The 22,500-nt window shown below is 41.5% G+C and overlaps 4 protein-coding genes across 8 annotated transcripts in view; 3 read left to right on the top strand and 1 right to left on the bottom strand.

Annotated features, from left to right (window-relative positions):
- Nucleotides 1–22,500, top strand: part of jmjd8 (jumonji domain containing 8) — a 417,822-nt gene that overhangs the window by 93,766 nt on the left and 301,556 nt on the right. The window lies entirely within an intron of this gene.
- Nucleotides 3,225–4,868, top strand: LOC132842604 (small integral membrane protein 36-like). The gene has a single exon (XM_060865356.1). The coding sequence runs from the start codon at nt 4,454–4,456 to the stop codon at nt 4,751–4,753; it is 300 nt and encodes a 99-aa protein (XP_060721339.1). The 5' UTR covers nt 3,225–4,453; the 3' UTR covers nt 4,754–4,868.
- Nucleotides 5,675–20,323, top strand: mmd (monocyte to macrophage differentiation-associated). 5 transcript variants are annotated; one of them, XM_060865354.1, is made up of 9 exons: nt 5,676–5,996; nt 9,556–10,413; nt 10,549–10,871; nt 15,337–15,418; nt 15,725–15,885; nt 16,232–16,306; nt 16,419–16,520; nt 16,598–16,667; nt 17,640–20,323. In XM_060865354.1, exons 4-9 carry the CDS (start codon nt 15,341–15,343, stop codon nt 17,850–17,852), a joined length of 699 nt encoding a protein of 232 aa, XP_060721337.1. In that variant the 5' UTR covers nt 5,676–5,996; nt 9,556–10,413; nt 10,549–10,871; nt 15,337–15,340; the 3' UTR covers nt 17,853–20,323. The 5 variants fall into 5 exon arrangements, with proteins under 5 accessions (XP_060721334.1, XP_060721337.1, XP_060721336.1 ...); XM_060865351.1 differs by lacking the exons at nt 9,556–10,413; nt 10,549–10,871 and adding an exon at nt 14,435–14,495 and having other exon boundaries at nt 5,675–5,996; XM_060865353.1 differs by having other exon boundaries at nt 9,556–10,871.
- Nucleotides 21,241–22,500, bottom strand: part of LOC132842583 (hepatic leukemia factor-like) — a 10,777-nt gene continuing 9,517 nt past the window's right edge. Inside the window, exon 4 of the mRNA XM_060865322.1 lies at nt 21,241–22,500. This exon is cut by the window's right edge and continues 2,057 nt beyond it. The gene's annotated coding sequence lies outside the window, so the exon portion shown is untranslated.

Raw genomic sequence — 22,500 nt, 5'->3', positions numbered from 1 at the left:
GATGATGATGATGATGATGATGATGAGGTTTGAGCCATATGCATTTTTTCTGTTTTCTTTTAATCCTCTCTTCATATTTCTTTCTCTTCCTCTCTGTTCATCAGCCAACCTATAAAATGAGCTGAATATGTTGTCATTTGTATTATATGATTTTATTTCTACAGACCAACATTCAGTGTTATTCAGTCAGACTGTCTGTTGTTCAGCTTTCTGTAATTATTATTTATATATTCATATAAGGCATTTATAAGAAATCTAAAATATGTGTATGGAAGAAAGGTTTACTGTAAAGGATCCACAGGAGCAAGACTAAGAAGATGAAGGTTCATGTTCTGAACTCTTTCCATCCTGCTTTCAGATCTATCAGTGTGATGATGTATGATGTTGATGAAATCTTTCTCACATGGTTTTATTATAAAATCAAACAGGACACCTAGAAAATGTTCAACTAAAAGGACAACTAGAATGAAGCAATTAAGAAAATAAAGGAATGAAAAAAGGGCCAGGGAATGAAATGAAATGAAAAAAAATTTAAGTACACTGAGTGTACACTTTTTTATGTAGTAAAAACTATAATGTAATCCTGATATTAATGGAGTATTAATTATTATTACTGATTATTAAATACTACGTGAAGTCAGTTTTTTTTAAAGAAAGCAACACTGCCCCCCTTTTGTCAAATAATGTCACAACATTTAATTCAACACTTTAAATCTTTAAATTCTTTATAAAAAAAATAATATCTTTAGTTTACTTAATACTGTAAATACTGAAAATACTGTAAGTACACTTCAACTGCTAACACTCGTGATCTCATAAACAATGTTTAGGTCTTGGTTATAAAAGTGTGATTATACAGAGTAAAGCTTATACAAGTGATTAAATTCCTGCCTTGATCGTATGTAGAAAAATATATGGATTGGTGGTGGTGTTTATGTGTTTCTGTGGTATTCATGGTGTTTTTCTGGTGTGTATAGTGTTTTTGCTGTGTTTTGTGCTGTTTCTGTGGTATCCATGGTGTTTTTGTGGTGTGTATGGTGTTTTGTGGTGTTTCTGTGGTATTTATGGTGTTTTGTGGTGTTTGCGGTGTTTTGCTGTGTTTTGCTGTGTTTTTGTGGTGTTTATGGTGTTCTTGTGGTGTGTGTGGTGTTTTTGCTGTGTTTTGTTTGGTGTTTCTGTGGTATTTATGGTGTTTTTGTGGTGTGTATAGTGTTTTTGCTGTTTTATGGTGTTTCTATGGTATTCATGGTGTTTTTGTGGTGTGTATTGTGATTTTGCTGTTTTGTGCTGTTTCTGTGGTATTCATAGTGTTTTTGTGGTGTGTATTGTGTTTTTGCTGTTTTGTGGTGTTTCTGTGGTATTTATGGTGTTTTTGTGGTGTTTTGCTGTGTTTTTGTGGTATTTATGGTGTTTTGTGGTGTTTTGCGGTGTTTTGCTGTGTTTTTGTGGTGTTTATGGTGTTCTTGTGGTGTGTGTGGTGTTTTTGCTGTTTCCTTGGTGTTTCTGTGGTATTTATGGTGTTTTTGTGGTGTGTATAGTGGTTTGTGGTGTTTCTGTGGTATTTATGGTGTTTTTGTGGTGTTTTGCGGTGTTTTTGTGGTATTTATGGTGTTTTGTGGTGTTTGTGGTGTTTTGCTGTGTTTTGCAGTGTTTTTGTGGTGTTTATGGTGTTCTTGTGGTGTGTGTGGTGTTTTTGCTGTGTTTTTTTGTGTTTCTGTGGTATTTATGGTGTTTTTGTGGTGTTTTGTGGTGTTTTGCTGTGTTTTTGTGGTATTTATGGTGTTTTTGTGGTGTGTATAATGTTTTTGCTGTATTTTTTGGTGTTTCTGTGGTATTTATGGTGTTTTTGTGGTGTTTTGTGGTGTTTTGCGGTGTTTTTGTGGTATTTATGGTGTTCCTGTGGTGTGTATAGTGTTTTTGCTGTTTTTTGGTGTTTCTGTGGTATTTATGGTGTTTTTGTGGTGTTTTGTGGTGTTTTTGTGGTATTTATGGTGTTCTTGTGGTGTGTGGTGTTTTTGCTGTGTTTTTTTTGGTGTTTCTGTGGTATTTATGGTGTTTTTGTGGTGTGTATAATGTTTTTGCTGTATTTTTTGGTGTTTCTGTGGTATTTATGGTGTTTCTGTGGTATTTATGGTGTTTTGTGGTGTTTTTGTGGTATTTATGGTGTTCTTGTGGTGTGTGGTGTTTTTGCTGTGTTTTTTTTGGTGTTTCTGTGGTATTTATGGTGTTTTTGTGGTGTGTGTATAGTGACATGCTGTGTTTTGTGGTGTTACTGTGGTATTTATTGTGTTTTTGTGGTGTGTATATAGTGTTTTGCTGTGTTTTGTGGTGTTTCTGTGGTATATATGATGTGTGTTTTGTGGCGTTTATAGTGTTTTTGTGATGCTTGACAAATGGAATGAGTATTTGCTTTTTAAATCTATTCACACTAGAACACCGTCTTGATCATTTAACTTATCTAAACATAATTCCATGTTTTAGTCAACTGACAAATATCCTTAAAGAATGAAATAATGTCACATCTATAATTAATATTCATTACTTTATAGACGCCACTTGATGGCGCTGTGTACATTGCTTTTATGATCATGGGTCATGGTTTAATGGCATCTTTCGAATTGTGCTTCTCTTCCTTTCTCTATGGCTTTTCACAGGTGAAATAGTTGTTTGTTTTCATGACTCCCAGGGGAAAAACTGCACTAACCCTGCTTCATGTGTGAAATGTTTCTCTACCCGGGATTAAAAGCAGGATTTAGAACAGCATTAATCCATTAAGCACAGTGTGAAAAGCCGTTGTAGCTGATCTTATGTTATCCTTTATTCCTGTAGAATCTGTTTACATTTACACCGTTTTGGCACATTCCCTTAACCACAGTGACTTACATTAATCTCTTTTATACAGCCTGAGCAATGGAGGGTTAAGGGCCTTGCCCAGGAGTGGCAGCTTGGTGGAAGCTTCATCAGGACCTCAGTGGAACAGCTTTGCTTCATGATCAGGGTGTTATGTGATTAAATCTTACTGTTGACATTTATGGGCTTTTCCCTCTGTTTAATATTAGAAACATCTTGTCTATTTTTTATCTCATTGGATTTTTCCTAAAGAATTTTAAGAAGATAAAACACAAGTGAAAAGAAAATGGAAATCTTGCTCAGAGTGAAATGATAATGAAGATGGCAGAGGAAACGAAGGAGGTCATGGCCAACTCCTCTACCGCTGTGGATTTATGGACAGTAATAAAACTAGTGCAGTATTTCACACACTCACCTGTGCATCCGAAAGGATTAAAAGCTCTGTCTGTCTTCTAGCCTGCTAGCTTGTATATATTTAGCGATTCCATGTCAACTATTCTGGGATACACAAGTGTCACTGTGAAAGCAGTGTCGAGGTGATAAACACACACATGGGTGGTTAGTGGACTTGTTTTGTATTCTACACAATATGTTAGTAGGAAATTTGGTTGTTTTAAATAAACACTGCATAGGTCATGTCACACTACATTCCCCTGATTAACACTATTTATGTTAATACGACATCAGACTTAGAGTTTTTAATGGGTTTAGTGATCATGTGAAGCTTTTGTGAGCTCTGCCACTAAAAATTCCTTTTCCACAGAAAGGTACAGACTGCAAAGGTGCAGCAGGTGTTAAAACTTGTCTTTTAACTACAGTATGCATCAGTCCCAGTTCTTGAGTTCCTAATAGTTAACAGGTTCCTGAGAAAGGTCCTAAAAGGTTCCTTGAAGAGTTGAAGCATGCACCATGACATCCATGTAAATAAAAACGTTGTCTTAACACTACGTGACCAACACTTCTAGAGAATCTCTAGAAGTACATGTATTATGGAGCTCAGTAATTGGCTTATCTGCTGATGATGTCATTATCATCGTCTTATTATCCTTCATCCAAACGCACAGAGCTGGATAAATGTGTGTGGTTTGGTTTCTACACCGGAAAGGTGTGTGTGTGTGTGTGTGTGTGTGTGTGTGTGTGTGTGTGTGTGTGTGTGTGTGTGTTCAGGCAAAAATTAAAGAGGTGGCTTAGGCACTGCTTGATGATTGGCTGAACAAAGTCAGGGTCAGAGGATTAAAGGATTTTCACCTCAGAGCCGGAGAGAGATAGAGAGAGAGTACAATGTGCAAGTGAGGGACAAGTAGATTCTGAGAACATGAGGGAGAAACTGCATTAGAGGAAGAGAGACAAGCAAGAGAAGGAGGAGTGTAAGAAAGAGGGATGTATGAGATATTTAGATGCTAAGAATGAATGATAAGAGTGGAACAGACAGACAGAAAACAGAAAATACTGCATAAGACACAGACAGACAGACAGACAGACAGACAGACAGACAGAGGAAGACAGATTTGAGCTCTAACTTATAATCCAGTTCTTTCAAGACAAATAGAGCAGAGCGTGCAGGTAGATGCTAGCAAAGAAAGAGTGAAGAAAAGCATTGTGTATGTGTGTGAAATTTTGCATCCCAGCCAACATCATGCTGGATGAGGTAGAGATCGACCCCGTAACCCTGAATCTCATCATCCTCGTCACCAGCTACATGATCCTGCTCCTCGTCTTCCTCATCTCCTGCATGATGTACGACTGCCAAGGCAGAGACCCGAGCAAAGAGTACGCTCCCGATCCTATACCCGGCACCAACCACACGCCCATCCGCCTCATCGTCATGCAGAGCTCACCTGCCTGCTGGGACAACACCAGAGCAGCTGCAGAGCAAAGAGAGAAGAAGACCACAGTGGTGTAGAGGAGTTACTTTCAGAATGAACGTATATGTATATATTCACTGACAGAAAAAAGGAGACATTTTGGAGACTCATGAACTATAATGGCGGGTTTTCTGCTGCCCTGTGTTGTTTTGACGTCACAAGGAAATTTTGCAAGGCTTCCTGGCTGCTTTGGGTGACACTGTTTTGTGAGACGAGTGACAGTGACAGTGATGAAATTTTCACTGCGTACTATATAACTAGACAGTGATGAACAAGGCTGTTAGCACAAGGCCATACTATTAGGTCCCAGGGTTAGGGTTAGGGTTAGGTGTACCAACGTTGTACCAACAAGGCATCTAGCTGGAATGTTGTACTTGGTGGTGACAGATGGTGAGTAACTAATTTCAGGTAACGTGCACCAGAGGATCCTATAATACGAACAAAAATGAGTAGGTTATCGATGGTGGGCAGACAAGTGAGACTGATTCTGCCTTCCGACTAGGCAAAAAATGTCTGGTCAACTTCCTCCTTCAAACATTCAAATTCCTATTGTGAATGTCTTTAACCATGTGCACCACAAATCACATGGAATATAAAACACCATGTCTCTAATTCTTTATGCTTTATAGTGTATATATTTATTAGACAATTGTGTTGATGTGTTATTGTTTAAATCTAAAATGCTAGCACAACGAATCATAATGCTAACATTTGCTGGCTAGTGTGTACTGTACATTTAAACTATCCAGAGAAGAGCTGACCCTGAAACAGCAGCAGCATACGATCAAAACCTAGTGAAGAAACTCCTGTTTGTGCAACTGGATGGAATTTGTTCTACTTTATCGTTTGATACACTTTCACAACCTCCTCATGTTTTTTTATGTGTAAATATCGCAGCTCGGCTGATAAACTGTCCAGCAGCAACAACAGCAGTCACGGATAATGGACCTTTGCTTTCAGGCTAAAGTGGATGTGAACTTTGGACTCTATTGGCCATGTGTCATCTTCAAAACATCCAGTGCATTCTGGGTGATCTGTATGTGCTACAGAACAATATGTGGGTGCTACCCATTGTGTTGCATTGTAGGATTTCAATAGTGGCTCTGGAGGGCTTCCCCACCATCTCACTCATCATTTTACTCCCAAGCTGATTTTTACGCATGCATAACTATGAGACTATGTTGAGACGACTGATAGCAGACACTGAACACACTCAACTAAAGAGGAGGATTTTTTTGTAAGAAGGTTGGGACTGGATCTGCAGATGGCCTCGCTGAAAAGGTCAGTGTTCCCTTTTTTTCTTTTCTAAGATTTTGTACTGTTGGCAAGTTGTATTCACAAATAAAAATGTCTGACACACACACACACACACACACACACACAAAAGGAACCATATTATCATACACACATGGAGGGCGGGTGGCTTAGTGGTTAGTATGTTAGTATGTGGCTCACACCTTAGTTGAGTCCTGGCTTTCTCCGGGTTCCTTCTCCAGTATAAAGACGTGTGTTGTAGTTTGACTGTCCGGTAGTGTGTGATTGTGTCCTATGATGTGTTGGGTTGGCACTCTGACCAGGATTTCCCCTGCCTTGTGCCCAGAGTCCCCTTGGATAGACTGCAACATTGTGTGGGATAAATGGTACAGAAAATGTGCATGGATAGATTATTATATACACAAATCCACTTCAGACTTGAAGCCACACCCACAACCTGAGATTGATGCTTTTTTTGGAGTTCAAATTCCTAAAAGTGCTTTTACTGTTTGAACTGTGTGATGTGTTTATGACCATATAGGCTTGAGACTCCAGTTCTAAACTAAAGAAAAAACTTTATACACCAAAGATGTCCAGGGTTAGTGGCTATATTTGGGGTAAAAGAGACTGGGTGTATACCTTTGTTCCATAAAGTTATGAGACATTATCAGTGTCCATCAGACACCTTGCCATCCATTTGTGTTCTTTTCCTCTCAGCTGGTGACTGGCGTAAGGGTTTAGCTTGAGCATGTAATTCTGCTAATGGACTACCTCGGTACTCTTTGACCTGTCAGGTGTCTGAATATTACAAAGTGATAAGGCATCTTCACTAATCCTCATCCTGAGATAGCTTATCATTAGCAGTGGTGACGTTTCCAGGAAACCACCAAAGAGACTGGCGCTCGATACTTCAGCATCTTACGAGACAATATTGAGTTTAATCAGCTGTTAATCCTCTTCATTTTGACAATTAGATTACTGTCCTTACAGACAAAGGGAGAGACAGAAAGAGAAAATGCCCAAGTGAGAAATCTGTGAGCGACAACCATCATTAAAACAAAAGTCAGATGAATTACTACATCGATTCCCAGAATATTGAGTGCAAACTGAATCTGTGTTCTTCTTTTAATTCTTCTCATTCTTTTCTTTGTTTTTTTTTATTTTATTCTTCAACTTAAAATATATCTTGTAAAAACCAGGTGAAATAAACATATTCAGCATTTAATGAACTTAGACCCGTCTTCATACACCAGTGTAACCTTTACTTTATTTACAGAATGATTGAAAAAGTCTAGACAGCGCACACAATATAGGGAATTGCCTAATATCCTAGTCTCAGAATTTAAAGCTGAGAAGTTGTTCTTTGAGTAGCTAACGGCTAACGGCTAACGGTCAGATCTCTGGGTCCCGTGAAAAAGGCAAACATTCGTCTCATATCATATCTCAAGCTCGTAAGGTAACATGCTCGTTATCAACATCAGCTGCTGTTATTGTGTTAATCAAACATGTATCAAAGGTTGAGTGACAGTAAACGTTCGGTCAATATTTAGCACCCTGTGTTGATAAGAGCTCTATGACGTTAAGTGTAGTGTTACACACACACGCGCGCGCAAAAAGAGAATTTCAACAAAAATGTTATTTAGCTTGCTATTAAGGACAATGTAAAAAACAATGATATCAGAAATGAAATAAAAACAATCAACATTCAATCACAGATTATCAACCTTTAACTCAGATGTGTTGGTATGTTACTATGAAAATACTTCTGACTAAAACGATGATGTAGCAGCAGTCAGGTCTTATCTAAACATATCAGAGACTCAGTGATAGTGGAATGGAGATACGGTCAAATCTCATACCTCAGTGTTGGTGAAGTGAATTATTATGATTTAGATAGCTAGCACTTACTGTATACTGTACCATCAGTGACTAAATGCTCTGGAATATCAACATTTCCCTCAGATTTATCAAGACTAAAATTAGACTGTAGTTAGATTTAACATCAAAACATCAAGAGCTAAGAAGAGTTCAGTGTGTAAAACCTTATTGACAGTATTGAAGGCACTGAGGGTTTAGCATGGTGTGTGTGTGTGTGTGTGTGTGTGTGTGTGTGTGTGTGTGTGAACTGAAATGAGAATAACAGACATCATCAGTGTTCACATACTCCATAACATTACCAGTGTAACTGTATCAGATGATCACAACACACACTGACACCAACACTTGTTTTTCATATTAGCTCTGAGCAGGGAGTTTCCTAGTCGGTCACACAGCATGTCGTCTCTCCTGACTTATTAACTGTCACTGGAGAATTAATCACAGGGCAGGAACGACTGATGGTCCCTCAGGGTGTGTGTGTGTGTGTGTGTGTGTGTGTGTGTTTGTGTGTGTGTGTTATCCACCTGTGACTAATACGTTAGCACATTCCTCACACACACACACACACACACACACACACGCTCATAACGAGTCTACAATTCTTACTCGTACCTGCTCTGCATCAGCCCCTGGTGTTACCAAAACATGTCTCCTGACCGGTTCCAGTTACAAAAATGGATTAGTTATGATGCGGTAGCTACTTCTTGTTAGATTATATACAAGTAATTAGCCGAGTAATTTAACCAAGCAGACATACCTGTGTCCATACTTATTGATGCTGTCTACAGTTTCCAGTTTATAAATACAGTATATAAGAAACTACAGATGACTGTGTATGAAGTACAATCCTGTGCTGTGATGAAGGTGAGTTACTGTTAACACCAGGAAGGTATTTTCCTATAACACATCCTACAGTCTTTTATACCACAGCAAACGTTATTAAAATCTCATCCCACTTTCTTTTTTTATCCATTTATAATTGGATTAAATGTAAGTTACTATTCTCACTTATAGGTTATAACAGCTAGGAACAACCGTTCTCTCGCCAGGCTCGCTTTTCTCTCTGTCCATGTAAACAAGACAAAAAGCACAGCTTATGCAATGCACTGTTGTCATAACACTGATCTGATCTGTAATGTCATTGGCGTGTACGTGCAGGTTAAGAAGACGGATACACGTTTGCCGAGGACGAGACCGATGTCTAATATTAACCCCGTGGGAATCAAGACTAACAACATGTTGTACAACATGGTTTCAGTGCAGTTGTTATTCAGTATGATAATATCCGTAACTGTAATAAGTGTATTGTTCACTGACCTCGCAGCAGGAGGTCATTCAGGGACATACACAGAGTGCACAGAAACTAATCCCGGGTCTGAGACATGGTTCTCGTACATCTCCAGGGCAAAGCTTTTATATTTAACAGATAAACAGATTATTCAGTTCAATCAAGTGTGATATGTAAAGCACATTAAACACTGGACAGGAATATATAGGGAATATACAGGAATATATAAACACTGGAAGTTCTACATTTAAAATATATATTTATCCCTAATGAGTGAGAGGTGATGATGGTGAGAACAAACGAGGAAGAAAGATAGGAACCCGACCATCTGAGTGACGCCTGTGATTATTGTGTATAACCGCTACATTTTGGATTCAGGATTTCTTGGCTAAGACGACTCCTCTTACTTCCTATTCACAGACGTAATATCAGTTGGAAACCAGACGGAAAGGTCAAAGGGTCATGGTTGCATCATGCTAAGCCGTCTGATCTCCTTCTTCTTCCTCCCGCTCTGTGCGTCTGTCTGATCTGAGCTGATTTCCACTCATTAACCCTCATTAGACACAAAGTGTGCACTACTGAAGTTACTGACAGCAGTCACCCGAGAACTTAGTGATTATTTATATACACAGAATATTGAGATATGTTGCAGTTAAAAACAATCTGGCATTTATTTTACAAAAAGGCTGCAGTTGGAGACATCGATCTTTATGCAGATTTTGTCCTCAGCTATGTCCGGAGGTGCACACAGAAGATCCTCGCAAATAGTCATGGCTCATTGGGAACGTTTGAATCTAACCAGGAGAACGCACTCTGATGATCCGGTGACTTTCAAGAAGTCCATATATGACCTTCAGAAGACCATCAGGAAAGCCAAGATGAGCCATGTGAAGCTCTGACATCTGGCACATGTGGAGTAAGACGATTCTTCAAGCAGGTTAACTTCAGGAAAGCACCAGGACCTGATAGCATTCTCAGCTGTGTCCTAACATCACATGCTGACCAGCTAGCAGAGATATTAAAAGACGTATTCTACACATCACATGGTCTGTCTGTCATCCCCACTTGCTTTAATTAGTCCAACATTGTCCTGGTCCCCAAGAAACCCACCATCTCCTGCAACCCTCTGGTACCAACTTCCATTATTATGAAGTGCTTTGAGTCAAATCCTTCATTATTCCTCCCTGAACTGCCACATTAGACTCCCTGAAGTCCACTGATGAGGCTATCACTTACTGCACACATCCCTTAGCCATGTGGAGGGGAAGACAGGCTACAGTATGTGAGAACGTTGTTCATTGACTATAGCCCAGTATTTAATGCCATAATATCTCACTAATCTGTCACCAGGTTACAGGCCCTGGGTCTTTCTGCCCCATGTGCCAGCCTCATACCCTCCTCTTTTGCCCTCAGAACAGCAGCGCCTCTTGTCTCGGATGCTGATGGATGCTTGGTACTCAGACAACAACATCTCCCCGAAGGTCAGCAAAACAAAAGAGATGATTGTGGACTACAGGACGGGACACGAGGATTCGCGTCAACAGAACAGAGGTGGAAAGTGTTTACGGATTTAAATTTATGTCCATCTGCATTTCTAGTGACCTCAAATGATGCATTCACTCTCACACAGTGGTGTGAGCATCTGGCAGCATCTGTACCTCCTGTGGAAGACAAGAAAGTTTGGCATGGTGCTGGATTTCCTCATGAGCTTTTATCGCTGCATCACTGACAGCATGGTAAGTTCAGCACAGATGTTCCACAGGTGACCACAAGGACGTATAGAGAGTACTGAGATCATGTAAAGAAGGCACTATTAAACCCTACAGAAAGTGTGAGAGTCTTCATACAGAGAGGTGTCATACGGACCTTCTCATCACACCTGTTATTGTTCTACATATAAGCAATGAGAGGGACGTTTCCTAACAGGTGCCACAGCTCAGTGCAGTGTGCAGAACCATCGCGCCTGACCTTCTCTTCTATGTGCTGCTAAACAAATGACAAAACACGTTTACCATAAAACAGAAAGGTTAGGGAAATGTACACCATACTGTATAGAACCAGAATAGAATGGAAACCATAACACAGGCTCCTAAAGGATTTGAGTGTTATCTGCTTTAGAGAGTGGGGGGAGCTTTTGTCCTGTGTTGTGGTTATGTCCGAATTAACCCCAGCGTATCACGTGTCCATGTCACACGTCCCAGTGGTCACTCACACCTGTTGTATGTTAAATAGCACCTCATATAAGTCTCTGTTTCAACAAATTATGGTCAAACTTTCTATCATAACTGGAGGCGAAGACAGATGCAGGCACAGACTATTATTGAGCTCGGTGCTAAAGACTAAAACTAAAACCGTGAGTATGAACCAAACGGCAAAAACCTACAGGATATGAATGAGACCGTAACAAACACGATAACAGACCAAATCAAGGGTAACAGACGAACTTTACGCCAACGTGAGGTTACATTGTTTTACGGAGCATGATATTTCATTACATCCTTCATCTTTAACACACACAAAGACAAGGGAGTAAAAAGTTTAGCACTCAGTAGTATTTTTGGCGCTGATAGGACCTGATCTTCTGAATGCCGTTCCTCAGAACTGCTGCCAGTGTGAAGTTCAGAGATTCCAGGTGTGATGGATGAGAGAGCAGGTGAAAGGAAACACACTTTATACTCAGGACTATTGATGTATTTATAGATGTGCTCCCTGCTTTAGAAAGAAAGGATAATGGCTTCTAGTGGTTCTGTACTGGTATTTCTTCCCTTCTCCTGACTTACTGGTATTTCTTGTGCTCTACTACATTACACAGCAGTATAATAAAGCCATGGTTTTAAAGCTTTTGATCTTATTGTACTCCATGAAGGTCTTTTAACAGAAAGGTCACTATATAGAGTCGGTAACAATGAGTGAGTCTCCATTTCAGTTCAGTTCAATTCAATGAACAAGAGTAAAGACACCCAGTGAATGAAATGTCTTTATGATTACAGCAGCAGCTCAATGCTACAAATCTACAGTATCCCGGTGAGATTAAATATCATTTGATAGTTTTTAGATTTCCCAGGAAATATAAATCTTTAAGGTCCCATGTCCCTGTAGATGTAGTCAGTAAGAGAATCCCAGACCAAAACAAGGGTGTGGATTTGCGATGATTATGATATTTCTGAGCAAATTCTTTCCCAGACTGATCTATTCAGATCTATTCAGCTTTTTTCTCCTGGGTTATATTCAGTCACACCTGGTCACACCTGAGACATTTGTTGCTCACCTGATCTAAACAGGCCACTGATTCACAACTTCTCAGGAATGTTAACTTATAACCAGTCTTTCTGCAAACACTGTGAAACTTATCACAATACAAAATAAGGCCCAGATCCTATTGTAAGTTTCCATCTGGAATAACCACGTTAAAGGTAAAGTCCACACTTAGCAACCTGAATATCAATATTTATAAACAGCATATTCAACGATGCTGAAGATGTGTTTTTCTCTCCGCTGCTAGTGGTGCAGTGGGATTTATTCATCTGTAACCTAAAGAGAACGATGCGTTGTGTGCATCGTGTCAAACAGATCAATAAACAGACTTAAATCTAAAACAATGACTATATGGTTTAAGAAGGAAAATTTCATATCAATCATCACAGTTGGTGGCCAGCTTGTCACTAATAAAAGACGAATTTGGTGTCATAGCGACTTCGTAAATCGAAAGTGCCGGTGTGGAAAACGATGCCAAACTTTGGATCAGATCGACTTTGGATTTCTCATTGATGCGAAGATGAACTCCTGAAAACGGTGCATTTTTTTCCGCCGGTGTAACTTCACTAACAATAGCACTGTACATTCAAACAAGTGCTAACTTCTCGCAGGAATATAAACACAACCAAAATCATTAAACACATCATAAACATTCCCATGTATATATATATCTCATGTATATAACACCTCTGGGGAGCGTTTTACTAGTTTAAAGCAAAATGTTTACAGTTTAACAGTTTACTGCTGGGGGGGAGCACGGTGGCTTAGTGGTTAGCACGTTCGCCTCACACCTCCAGGGTTGGGGGTTCGATTCCCACCTCCACCTTGTGTGTGTGGAGTTTGCATGTTCTCCCCGTGCCTCGGGGGTTTCCTCCGGGTACTCCGGTTTCCTCCCCCGGTCCAAAGACATGCATGGTAGGTTGATTGGCATCTCTGGAAAATTGTCCGTATTGTGTGTGAGTGAATGAGAGAGTGTGTGTGCCCTGTGATGGGTTGGCACTACGTCCAGGGTGTATCCTGCCTTGATGCCCGATGACGCCTGAGATAGGCACAGGCTCCCCGTGACCCGAGGTAGTTCGGATAAGCGGTAGAAAATGAATGAGAGAGAGTGAGTGAGTTTAATGCTGTATCTTATACTTTTTATTTCCAGACAATGTGTCTGTTTGGAGTTTGGTTTCTAGAAATAAATGATAAACAGCTGAAAGGCCCCGAGATGGTGCCAGGGGGCCCCGGTTTTATGACATTTTATAAAATAATGAATTTATCATAAATTCTGTGTAATTAAATCTCAGAAAAAATAAAGCTACTAACCAACAGCACTACATTTTATAATTTAATATGTTTTGTTTAATTCAAATATTGTTTTGGAATGTTTTATGTCATAAATTTTCTTTTTTGGGGGAGGATGGGGGGCAAGTAGGGGGCACCCTGGAAGTCACGTGGCACAAGTATTTCCCATAACAGTTTCCACAGAGAAACATCATGCATCCTGTTTCTAAGTTATTACAGTAAACAAAGCTGCTGCTTGTAAACTGACAAAACAGGTCCAGGTACAGAAGCTGGAGCCATTTTCCCCGCCTACACGAGCCTTATGTCCATGCAGTGACGCTAGGGGTCAGAGCCGGCGCTGATTGGTCGGTTACAGCGCCGTTCGATGTTCAGGCTGATCATTCATTAGCTGTTTTTCCTGTCACTCAGCGTTGCAACAACGTGCTCTGTGCAGGATATCAAACGGCCACGTGTTGTAAAGCCTAGTGCACTCGATTGGGTTGTTTTCTAGGCGTTAAAGTGGCCCTAGGTAGTGAGAGCGCGCTGATTGACAACACAGCCTGCGGTAATTCACTTTCTCTGTGCTTTAACGCTGTGATCGGTGGGGTTTCGGCACCACTTTTATATGAACGGTCATGGCGTAAATGAATGTTTTTAATTCAAGTCTTTATTTTTTTTGTACTGTAGTTCCATTAGCTATGTTAGTGAGGACGCGTTTAAAAACGGCTTGTCTTTGGAGAGATTGAGACGGATTTATTTGTGATTTCCTGTGCAGTTTCCTGTGTGGACATCTTTAATAAGTGCTGTGAGATGAAGAGAGTCAACAGCTTCCAAAGGTGAGTCGTTTACAGGACGTGAAGGAGCACAGCCTGGATGGATGCGCTTTATTTATTTATCTTGTGTACTGAGGCTCGGTGTGATGTCTGAACATTACCATTAAAATTCACATCACAACCTTGACACACATTATATACACCATTAAAGTATAAATATTACAGTTTATACTGCTGTCTGTCTGTCTGTCTGACTTTATGTCTGTATGTCTGACTTTATCTGTCTGTCTGTCTGTCTGTCAGTCTGTCTGACTTTATGTCTGTCTGTCTGTCTGTCTGTCTGTCTATATACCTATTACATTATATTCTTATACACCTTGTTTGTAAACACACACCGACATAATATAACGTTACACACACACACACACACACACACACACACATATATATATATATTGTATTTATTCTAATGAAGTTCAGTTGTGAGATCTGATTATATGTTGGATCTGAAGGTGCTGCTTGATGGAAGTGTACACCGTGTCCCCGTGCGTGTTAGTCGGCTCACGGAATCAGTTCCGTCCTCATTTCTATTCTCTCCTGAATCTCACAGCTGCAGTAAAGTCTTCTGGTGCATATTAGAGATGGTCCACGTCAGGCACACACACACTCCTTTTCCTCCATTTATGGTGTAATGCTGCTGGAGTCTGTATTCGGTTCAGGTCCTGATGCTGATTACGTGCAGTCTGGATATCGTTATCGTAGTTGATATTAAAATGTTATTAATTAGTTACTGCTCGTTAGTGTGAGTAATGTTGGAGTGAGACGTTCCTAAAGGATCGTGATGTATAATGATGTTGATACAACAGTTTGTGTGTGTGTGTGTGTGTGTGTGTGTGTTTTACAGATTCATGAACAGAAGAGCTGCTGCTAACTGCCGCTACCAACCCACAAGCTACGAGCATGCAGCAAACTGCTACACACACGCCGTAAGACACACACACACACACACACACACACACACACAGATTTTCAACATTGCATATCAGCACATTGTTTTGCAGATTATTATAATCAGCAGCAGATACAGGCTTTTTTTCTCTGTAAGTCCTGATCAGACATATCAGACATATCAGATCAGACAGGACCGTCTGTCTGTTGTCCCTCAGCACTGCTCACTATTTATGCTGAAATGCTTGGCCAAATATTGGTTATTTCCTGGATTTGCACCTGCTTGGAATAACTGTGTGTGTGTGTGTGTGTGTGTGTGTGTGTGTGTGTGTGTGTGTGTGTAGCTGGTGATCGTGCCCGCGTTCGTGGGCATGACCCTGCTGCACCGTCTCTCAGATGATCGGTGGGAGAGGATCACAGCCTTGGTGTACGGCCTCGGCCTCTGTGCTCTCTTCCTCATCTCCACCATCTTCCACATCATCACCTGGAAGAAGAGCCACATGAGGTCAGAGGAATAGAGGGATGAACGGAGAGAGGGAGGGGAGACTATGGAGAAGCATGCAAGAAGCAAGCTTAGTTAGTTGGAGAAATGAAGGGGTGGATATAGAGACATGAAGATGGAGGAATGAACACAGAATGATGAGATGAACAAGTCGCCCGTAGTATAACGTTGTATATGATGTCAGATTGATACGATGGAACGAAGGAATGCAGGATGATGGATGAACGATAAATAAAAAACAAACGGAAGCATGAGTAGATCGATTAAGAGAATGAATTGTTTAGTGTTTGTAAATAATGAAGTCAGGTGTGTAATTGTGTGTGTGTGTGTGTGTGTGTGTGTGCTGCAGGGCAGTGGAGCACTGCTTCCACATGTGTGATCGAGTGGTCATCTATTTCTTCATCGCTGCCTCATACACACCCTGGTAAGAGACGTGTACTATGGGATTCATATGAAATGGTGTGTGTGAGAGAGAGAGAGAGTCTGTTGGGGTTCTAAGTGTGTGTGTGTGTGTGTGTGTGTGTGTGTGTGTGTAGGTTAAATCTGAGGGAACTGGGTCCTCTGGCGTCTCACATGCGCTGGTTTGTGTGGCTAATGGCGGCTGCAGGAACCATCTATGTGTTCAACTACCACGAGAGGTGTGACCTTTGACCTTTCACTTCCTGTGAAGTGGAGTGATTGTGTATCATTCTGATGGTGTATGTGTATGTTGTAGGTATAAACTGGTGGAGCTGGCCTTCTATCTGACCATGGGCTTCTCACCTGCCCTGGTGGTGACCTCGATGGTAAGACTTCACTTCCTCCACACAATGCATCACTTCCTCCAAGTGCACTAGCAAAAGTGTACAGGAGATGCAGTGCACTTACTGTCACACAGACAGATAGATCACTAGACTGACAGATGGATCACTAGAAGGACAGAGGGATCACAAGACGGACAGAGGGATCACTAGACGGACAGAGGGATCACTAGACTGACAGAGGGATCACTAGACTGACAGAGGGATCACTAGACTGACAGAGGGATCACTAGATGGACAGACGGATCACTAGACGGACAGGTGGATCACTGGACGGACAGACGGATCACTAGACGGACAGGTGGATCACTAGACGGACAGACGGATCACTAGACGGACAGACGGATCACTGGACGGACAGACGGATCGCTAAACGGACAGACGGATCACTGGACGGACAAACGGATCACTGGACAGACAGAGGGATCGCTAGACTCACAGACGGATCGCTAGATGGACACACGAATCACTGGACGTACAGACGGATCGCTGGACGGACAGACGGATCACTGGACGGACAGACGAGTCACTGGACGGACAGAAGGATTTGGGTTGGGGGTTCGATTCCCGCCTCCGCCTTGTGTGTGTGGAGTTTGCATGTTCTCCCCGTGCCTCGGGGGTTTCCTCCGGGTACTCCGGTTTCCTCCCCCGGTCCAAAGACATGCATGGTAGGTTGATTGGCATCTCTGGAAAATTGTCCGTAGTGTGTGATTGTGTGAGTGAATGAGAGTGTGTGTGTGTGTGCCCTGTGATGGGTTGGCACTCCGTCCAGGGTGTATCCTGCCTTGATGCCCGATGACGCCTGAGATAGGCACAGGCTCCCTGTGACCCGAGGTAGTTCAGATAAGTGGTAGAAGATGAGTGAATGAATGAATGCAGCATGAGGCGCCACCTGGTGGCCGGGTGTTATTACTGAACCAATAACACTGAACACACACACCGTTCATCTCTCCACAGACGAATACAGACGGTCTGTATGAGCTGGCGTTCGGTGGGATGATCTACTGCATGGGCGTGGTCTTCTTTAAATCGGACGGCGTCATACCGTTTGCTCACGCCATCTGGCACGTGTTCGTCACGCTGGCCGCCGCCGTGCACTACTACGCTATCTGGAAATACCTCTACCGCAGCTCGACTGCTGATGAGGTCAGGCACGTGGCTGACCTCTGACCTGTCTCTAACACACATACACAAGCATGCACCTGCAAGATCTCGAGATCTTCATCGTAACCATTTCCACCAAGAGGTGCTCATCATCTACTCAAGTTTACCAACACGACCTCCGATTGTTTACTAGCCGCCTGGAGAACAGAGTGTGTTTGTGTTGTGTGTAAAAGTTTAAATAAGTTTCATTTCTTTTCCTTTTTCACCAGTATTTTTTTGCACAGATATTAAACAGAACAGCGGTTTGACTCGGACCATCGATTTTACCAGAAATAAGAAAAGGACAGTTTTCCTCAGATGTAGTCGATCAGCTGAGACACGATTCGTACTGAAGATTCTAGACACCGGTTTAACACGCTGAGGTCCTCAGACTGCTGCGTCTGTTAAAGCGAGATTTAGGTGATGTCAGTATGCAGTTTAATCCACAAGGCTAAACTGGTGGCTAAACTGGTGGCTTCCTCTTGGCCGGAGTTCGACCGCCTTTGTTTTCGGTTGATTTTCTCCTTTAAATCTCACTTCTGTGTTGTCTGTATTATGAATGTGTTTTTGTCTTCAGAGCCACTCTGCACACGCACATTCCACTTTTCACCAGATGTTTACCTTTCACTCACGTTGAGACTCTCACGTCGCAGAGGCCACGCCTTATCCTTAGTCTCATCTCAGAGACGTTCTCGTCTGACGATGATGTGAGATTCTGAGGAACAGAGTTAGTCCCCGCTGTGGAGATCGCTTCTTTGTTTCCAGCTCATTTCTTTGCTCCTCGTTAGTTCCACAGTTTTATGAACCGAGAGGCGTTTTATCATCAGCGGATAAACTGGTGGTTGTGCTAACGTGCATCATCACGTCCTAATCGGTCATCAGCTGCGTCCCAAATCACACACCTATGCACTATTCTACTGCACTGTGTAGTGTACTTCGAGTGAGTCGTGTGTTCACACTGCAGAAGAAGCGCACTTCACGAACACGAACGATTCAGACACACGGGGCTACTAGTCACTGAGGCTGAGTGATAAACATTTCAAGATAGCTGATGACACTCGGGTAGACAAACATCTCACCAGCGTCTTTTAGCTAACTCTGTGTGATCTATTGGACAGTATTTATAAGGTTCGTACACCAGACCCCATACCCCTAGAGTGTACAGTGTTAGTGCGCAGTGTGTAGTTGTGATTTGGGACGCAGCTCTAGCGTGTAGCGGCTTCTTAAGTTTACAGACTGCTAAACGAGCCCAAACTGTTCATCAGGCAGCTTTTCTGATCATCAGACGTGGCCTCAGTCCTGAATGTACAATTTACTGTAAATAATCTTCATCGCTGCCTTGCTTGTAGTTTAGCGATCTCGCTTCAGCTAACTGCTTTTCATTTTTAACTTCAGAATCTTACGCGGCTACGTGAACAGCGAACAGACCGCTAACCTCCTTCTGGTGACCTTCACCACGTCATCAACAATCCCAAACACACCCGAGTTAACGAGAGAGAAAATCTTCTCAGTAGCGCCTGGTCTGTCTGACCTCCGCTACAGCCTCCACTTTCTCTCTCAGCTCATGACTTGTGTGCTGTTTCTTTCTGTAATAGCAGGCGTAAATATTGTCAGCAGTATTTTAGAAACATTCGTGGTTTCCTGAAACAGAAGCTTGAAAGCGTGAATTTTTGTTGTTTATTTTTTTAGATGAAAAACCACTTTGTGTTGATTATTCCATTGAACTTCTTTTTTTTCTTCTTCTCCATTTTCCATCTTCACCCTGCGTGTCCTGATGAATCGGCAGTTCCTCGTTTACGGCATTGATTTCTCCCTGATTTAATTCCAAGAAAAATCACAAGAAGCAGCAGACATTTGGTGCATCGCTAGTTCAGGGATCGAAACCTAGCACGTAGCGTGTAACTCAAACCACCGGGTTTTCACACTGATCTCATTTACGTTCAGTTACTCAGTGTTAGAAGTGACATGTAGCTAATTCTGTTACTCATCATACAGGCCACGCCCACACCACGCCCACACGCCCACACGTGGTGACCAGCGTCTCATTACATTCATTAAAGGTTAAAGAAATAAAATGATTCCCTTTATTGAAATGAATCATGCAAGATGGAGAATTTTGAGATACGCTGCTTTTGTTGTTTGTTTTGTTTTTGTTTGTGTCACGTGTCAGTATTTTTATTCCAAAACTCTGGATGATGATGATGGTGATGATGATGTGATTATTTTCTGTGTACATTTTCTTTTCCTCTTTAACGTCACTGTGGTGAACCAACATGAGCTGAAAGATGCGCTTTTGATAAAATCTTCATCCTCTGACCAGCTCCAGCAGGACAACTTTTATAATATTTGTACTGTATATTTTCATCCTGGCACATATTTCTACACACAGAGAGAGAGAGAGAGAGAGAGAGTCTGGTTATCCTCCTGATTCACTCAGTGTCCGGTGCTGTACATGTCGACTCTGTGTCTGATTCTTAATAAATCACAACTGCTTTAAATGCTGCTCCTGGTCTTATGTGTGTGACTGTGAGATATTGTGTTATCTGTGTGAGATATTGTGTGCATTTGTGTGTGAGGGAGAGATATTGTTTGTGTGTGTGTCAGAGTACATGATGTAGATGAAGAGCCTCTTGCAGCAGACCTGTGATGGAACACAAGTTCATGTAAAGTGTGTGTCTGTTTTTGTGAGATACTGTGTGTTTGTGTGTGAGATATTGTGTTTGTGAGAGAAAGAGATTGTGTGTGTGTGTGTGTGTGTGAGAGAGAGAGAGAGACATTGTGTGTGTGTGAGAGAGAGAGAGAGATATTGTTTGTGTGTGTGTGAGAGAGAGAGATTGTGTGTGAGAGAGAGAGATTGTGTGTGTGTGAGAGAGAGAGAGAGAGACAATGTGTGTGTGTGTGTGAGAGAGAGAGATTGTGTGTGAGAGAGACGTGTGTGTGTGTGTGTGTGAGAGAGACATTGTGTGTTTATGTGAGAGAGATTGTGTGTGTGTGTGTGTGAGAGAGAGAGGCATTGTGTGTGAGTGAGAGAGACAGATTGTGTGTGTATGAGAGAGAGATATTGTGTGTGTGTGTGAGAGAGAGAGATATTGTGTGTGTCTTGAAGCGGACCTGTGATGGAACACAAGTTCATGTAAAGTGTGTGTGAGGTAATGAGGAACCGGTACATTTCCGTGTGCTTGCATGTTTCTTTGATGTCCTTGTATTTATAAGTGTGTGTGAGAGCCTCGTGGTCCTGGTGGTGGAATGTAGACAAGCCTCACAGCGATCTCATGAATCTCCAGCAGACAGATCTGATGACCGCGACAGCCGCTTTAACGTCCGACAAATTAAAAGCCATTTCCTCCAGAACACACGGTGGCACAAACTCCACACACTCAATCACAGTAACACACAAAATAAAGACGATTCCTAATAATAAATCAGTTCTTTTATTTATAATCACATTTCTTTTCACACTTTACAAAAAAAAAAAGGCAAAATCCGACTTTGCGTTTTGAAGAGTTTTAATATCGTCCCCTGATTCGCTCACAAAACGCAACGCTAGCTTACCTCTGAGGAACAGATATAGAGCTTTATTTCTATATATTTGTGTAAATAGATTATGTTTTATGTCGAGGTTTACGTATGACTCTGAACCTGTTGTGCCTTTTACTCCGGAATAAGAAAAATACTGTACAAAAAGACAAACATAGAACTCTAGAATATTCTGTATAAACATTAACATCTCTGTTTTAACCAATATAGCTCTGTTATTAGTGTTTGTTTGTGTGTGTGTGTGTGTGTGTGTGTGTGTGTGTGTTTGTCCCACACGTTTTGGTCTGTAGTAAACAAACTGATTGCGTTAGCCATGCTAATCACAGACAACGTCATCTAGCGATCTCTAAAAAAAAAAAAAACAAGAAAAACTAAATAAAGAGAAAAACTCGGCATACATTCAACACAGCCATCTGAGAGACGAGAGAGAACCGAGGTAAAGCTAGGAGAGAAGACGTCACACATCTGTACAGGAAACAGAAAAAACTCGACAGGAAACAGGAAAGAAAAGAGCAACCGAGGGAAGAAGTGCAGAGGAGCGAAGAAAGAAAACAAACACGTTCTCCAGACTGTACATCGCTCCAGCTTTAGTCTTAGCATCAGCATTAGCATATATCTGACTCCTGCTCTGTTAGCATGCAGTTAGCTATCAATTTACAGCAGGATTGTTTGGCTAGCAGTGTCCTTCTTCCTCACGCTAGTTAGCCAGCTAGTTTATTTCATATGGAAAAGGAAAACAACTTTCAAATGATCAAAAACACCTTTCAGTTTTATTTCTCCTTCATAGGGCCTTTTTACACCTGGTCACTTCATGTGTTTTCTCTGATCCGATAGCTGTCTGATTTGTTAAAACTGTTCCATTTACATTAGGCCACATAAATACGTCTCGGCGAATCGGATATCGATCCGAACTTTCTACTCCCGCCCAAAATGCTAATATATTTTACCTCATTTCCGGGGTAATTGAAATGGAACACACTTTGGTGTAAATACTTAAATATACTTTTGTTTCTATATGTTTTACAAAGCTTTTGTTGGACGCTTTCATCGCTTCAAAGAGCAATAAGTGCCTGCGTGTCGTCCGTGTTATTTGTTTCTGACGCGATACACGACTCGTGAGTCACCTGCGAGTGACGTA

The sequence above is a fragment of the Tachysurus vachellii genome, chromosome 3 (assembly GCF_030014155.1).
Source record: "Tachysurus vachellii isolate PV-2020 chromosome 3, HZAU_Pvac_v1, whole genome shotgun sequence".
Taxonomy (NCBI): Eukaryota; Metazoa; Chordata; class Actinopteri; order Siluriformes; family Bagridae; genus Tachysurus; species Tachysurus vachellii.
The sequence above is the reverse complement of the archived record's forward strand: the minus strand, read 5'-3'. Positions and strand labels throughout refer to the sequence as shown.

Excerpts from the sequence above, each read along its gene's own strand:
- LOC132842604 (XM_060865356.1), top strand. The coding sequence starts at position 4,454 with ATGTGTGTGAAATTTTGCATCCCAGCCAACATCATGCTGGATGAGGTA.
- mmd (XM_060865351.1), top strand. The coding sequence starts at position 14,470 with ATGAAGAGAGTCAACAGCTTCCAAAG. Across the intron at positions 14,496-15,336 it reads AGAGTCAACAGCTTCCAAAG|ATTCATGAACAGAAGAGCTG; the intron begins GTGAGTCGTTTA and ends TGTGTTTTACAG. Across the intron at positions 16,668-17,639 it reads CCCTGGTGGTGACCTCGATG|ACGAATACAGACGGTCTGTA; the intron begins GTAAGACTTCAC and ends ATCTCTCCACAG.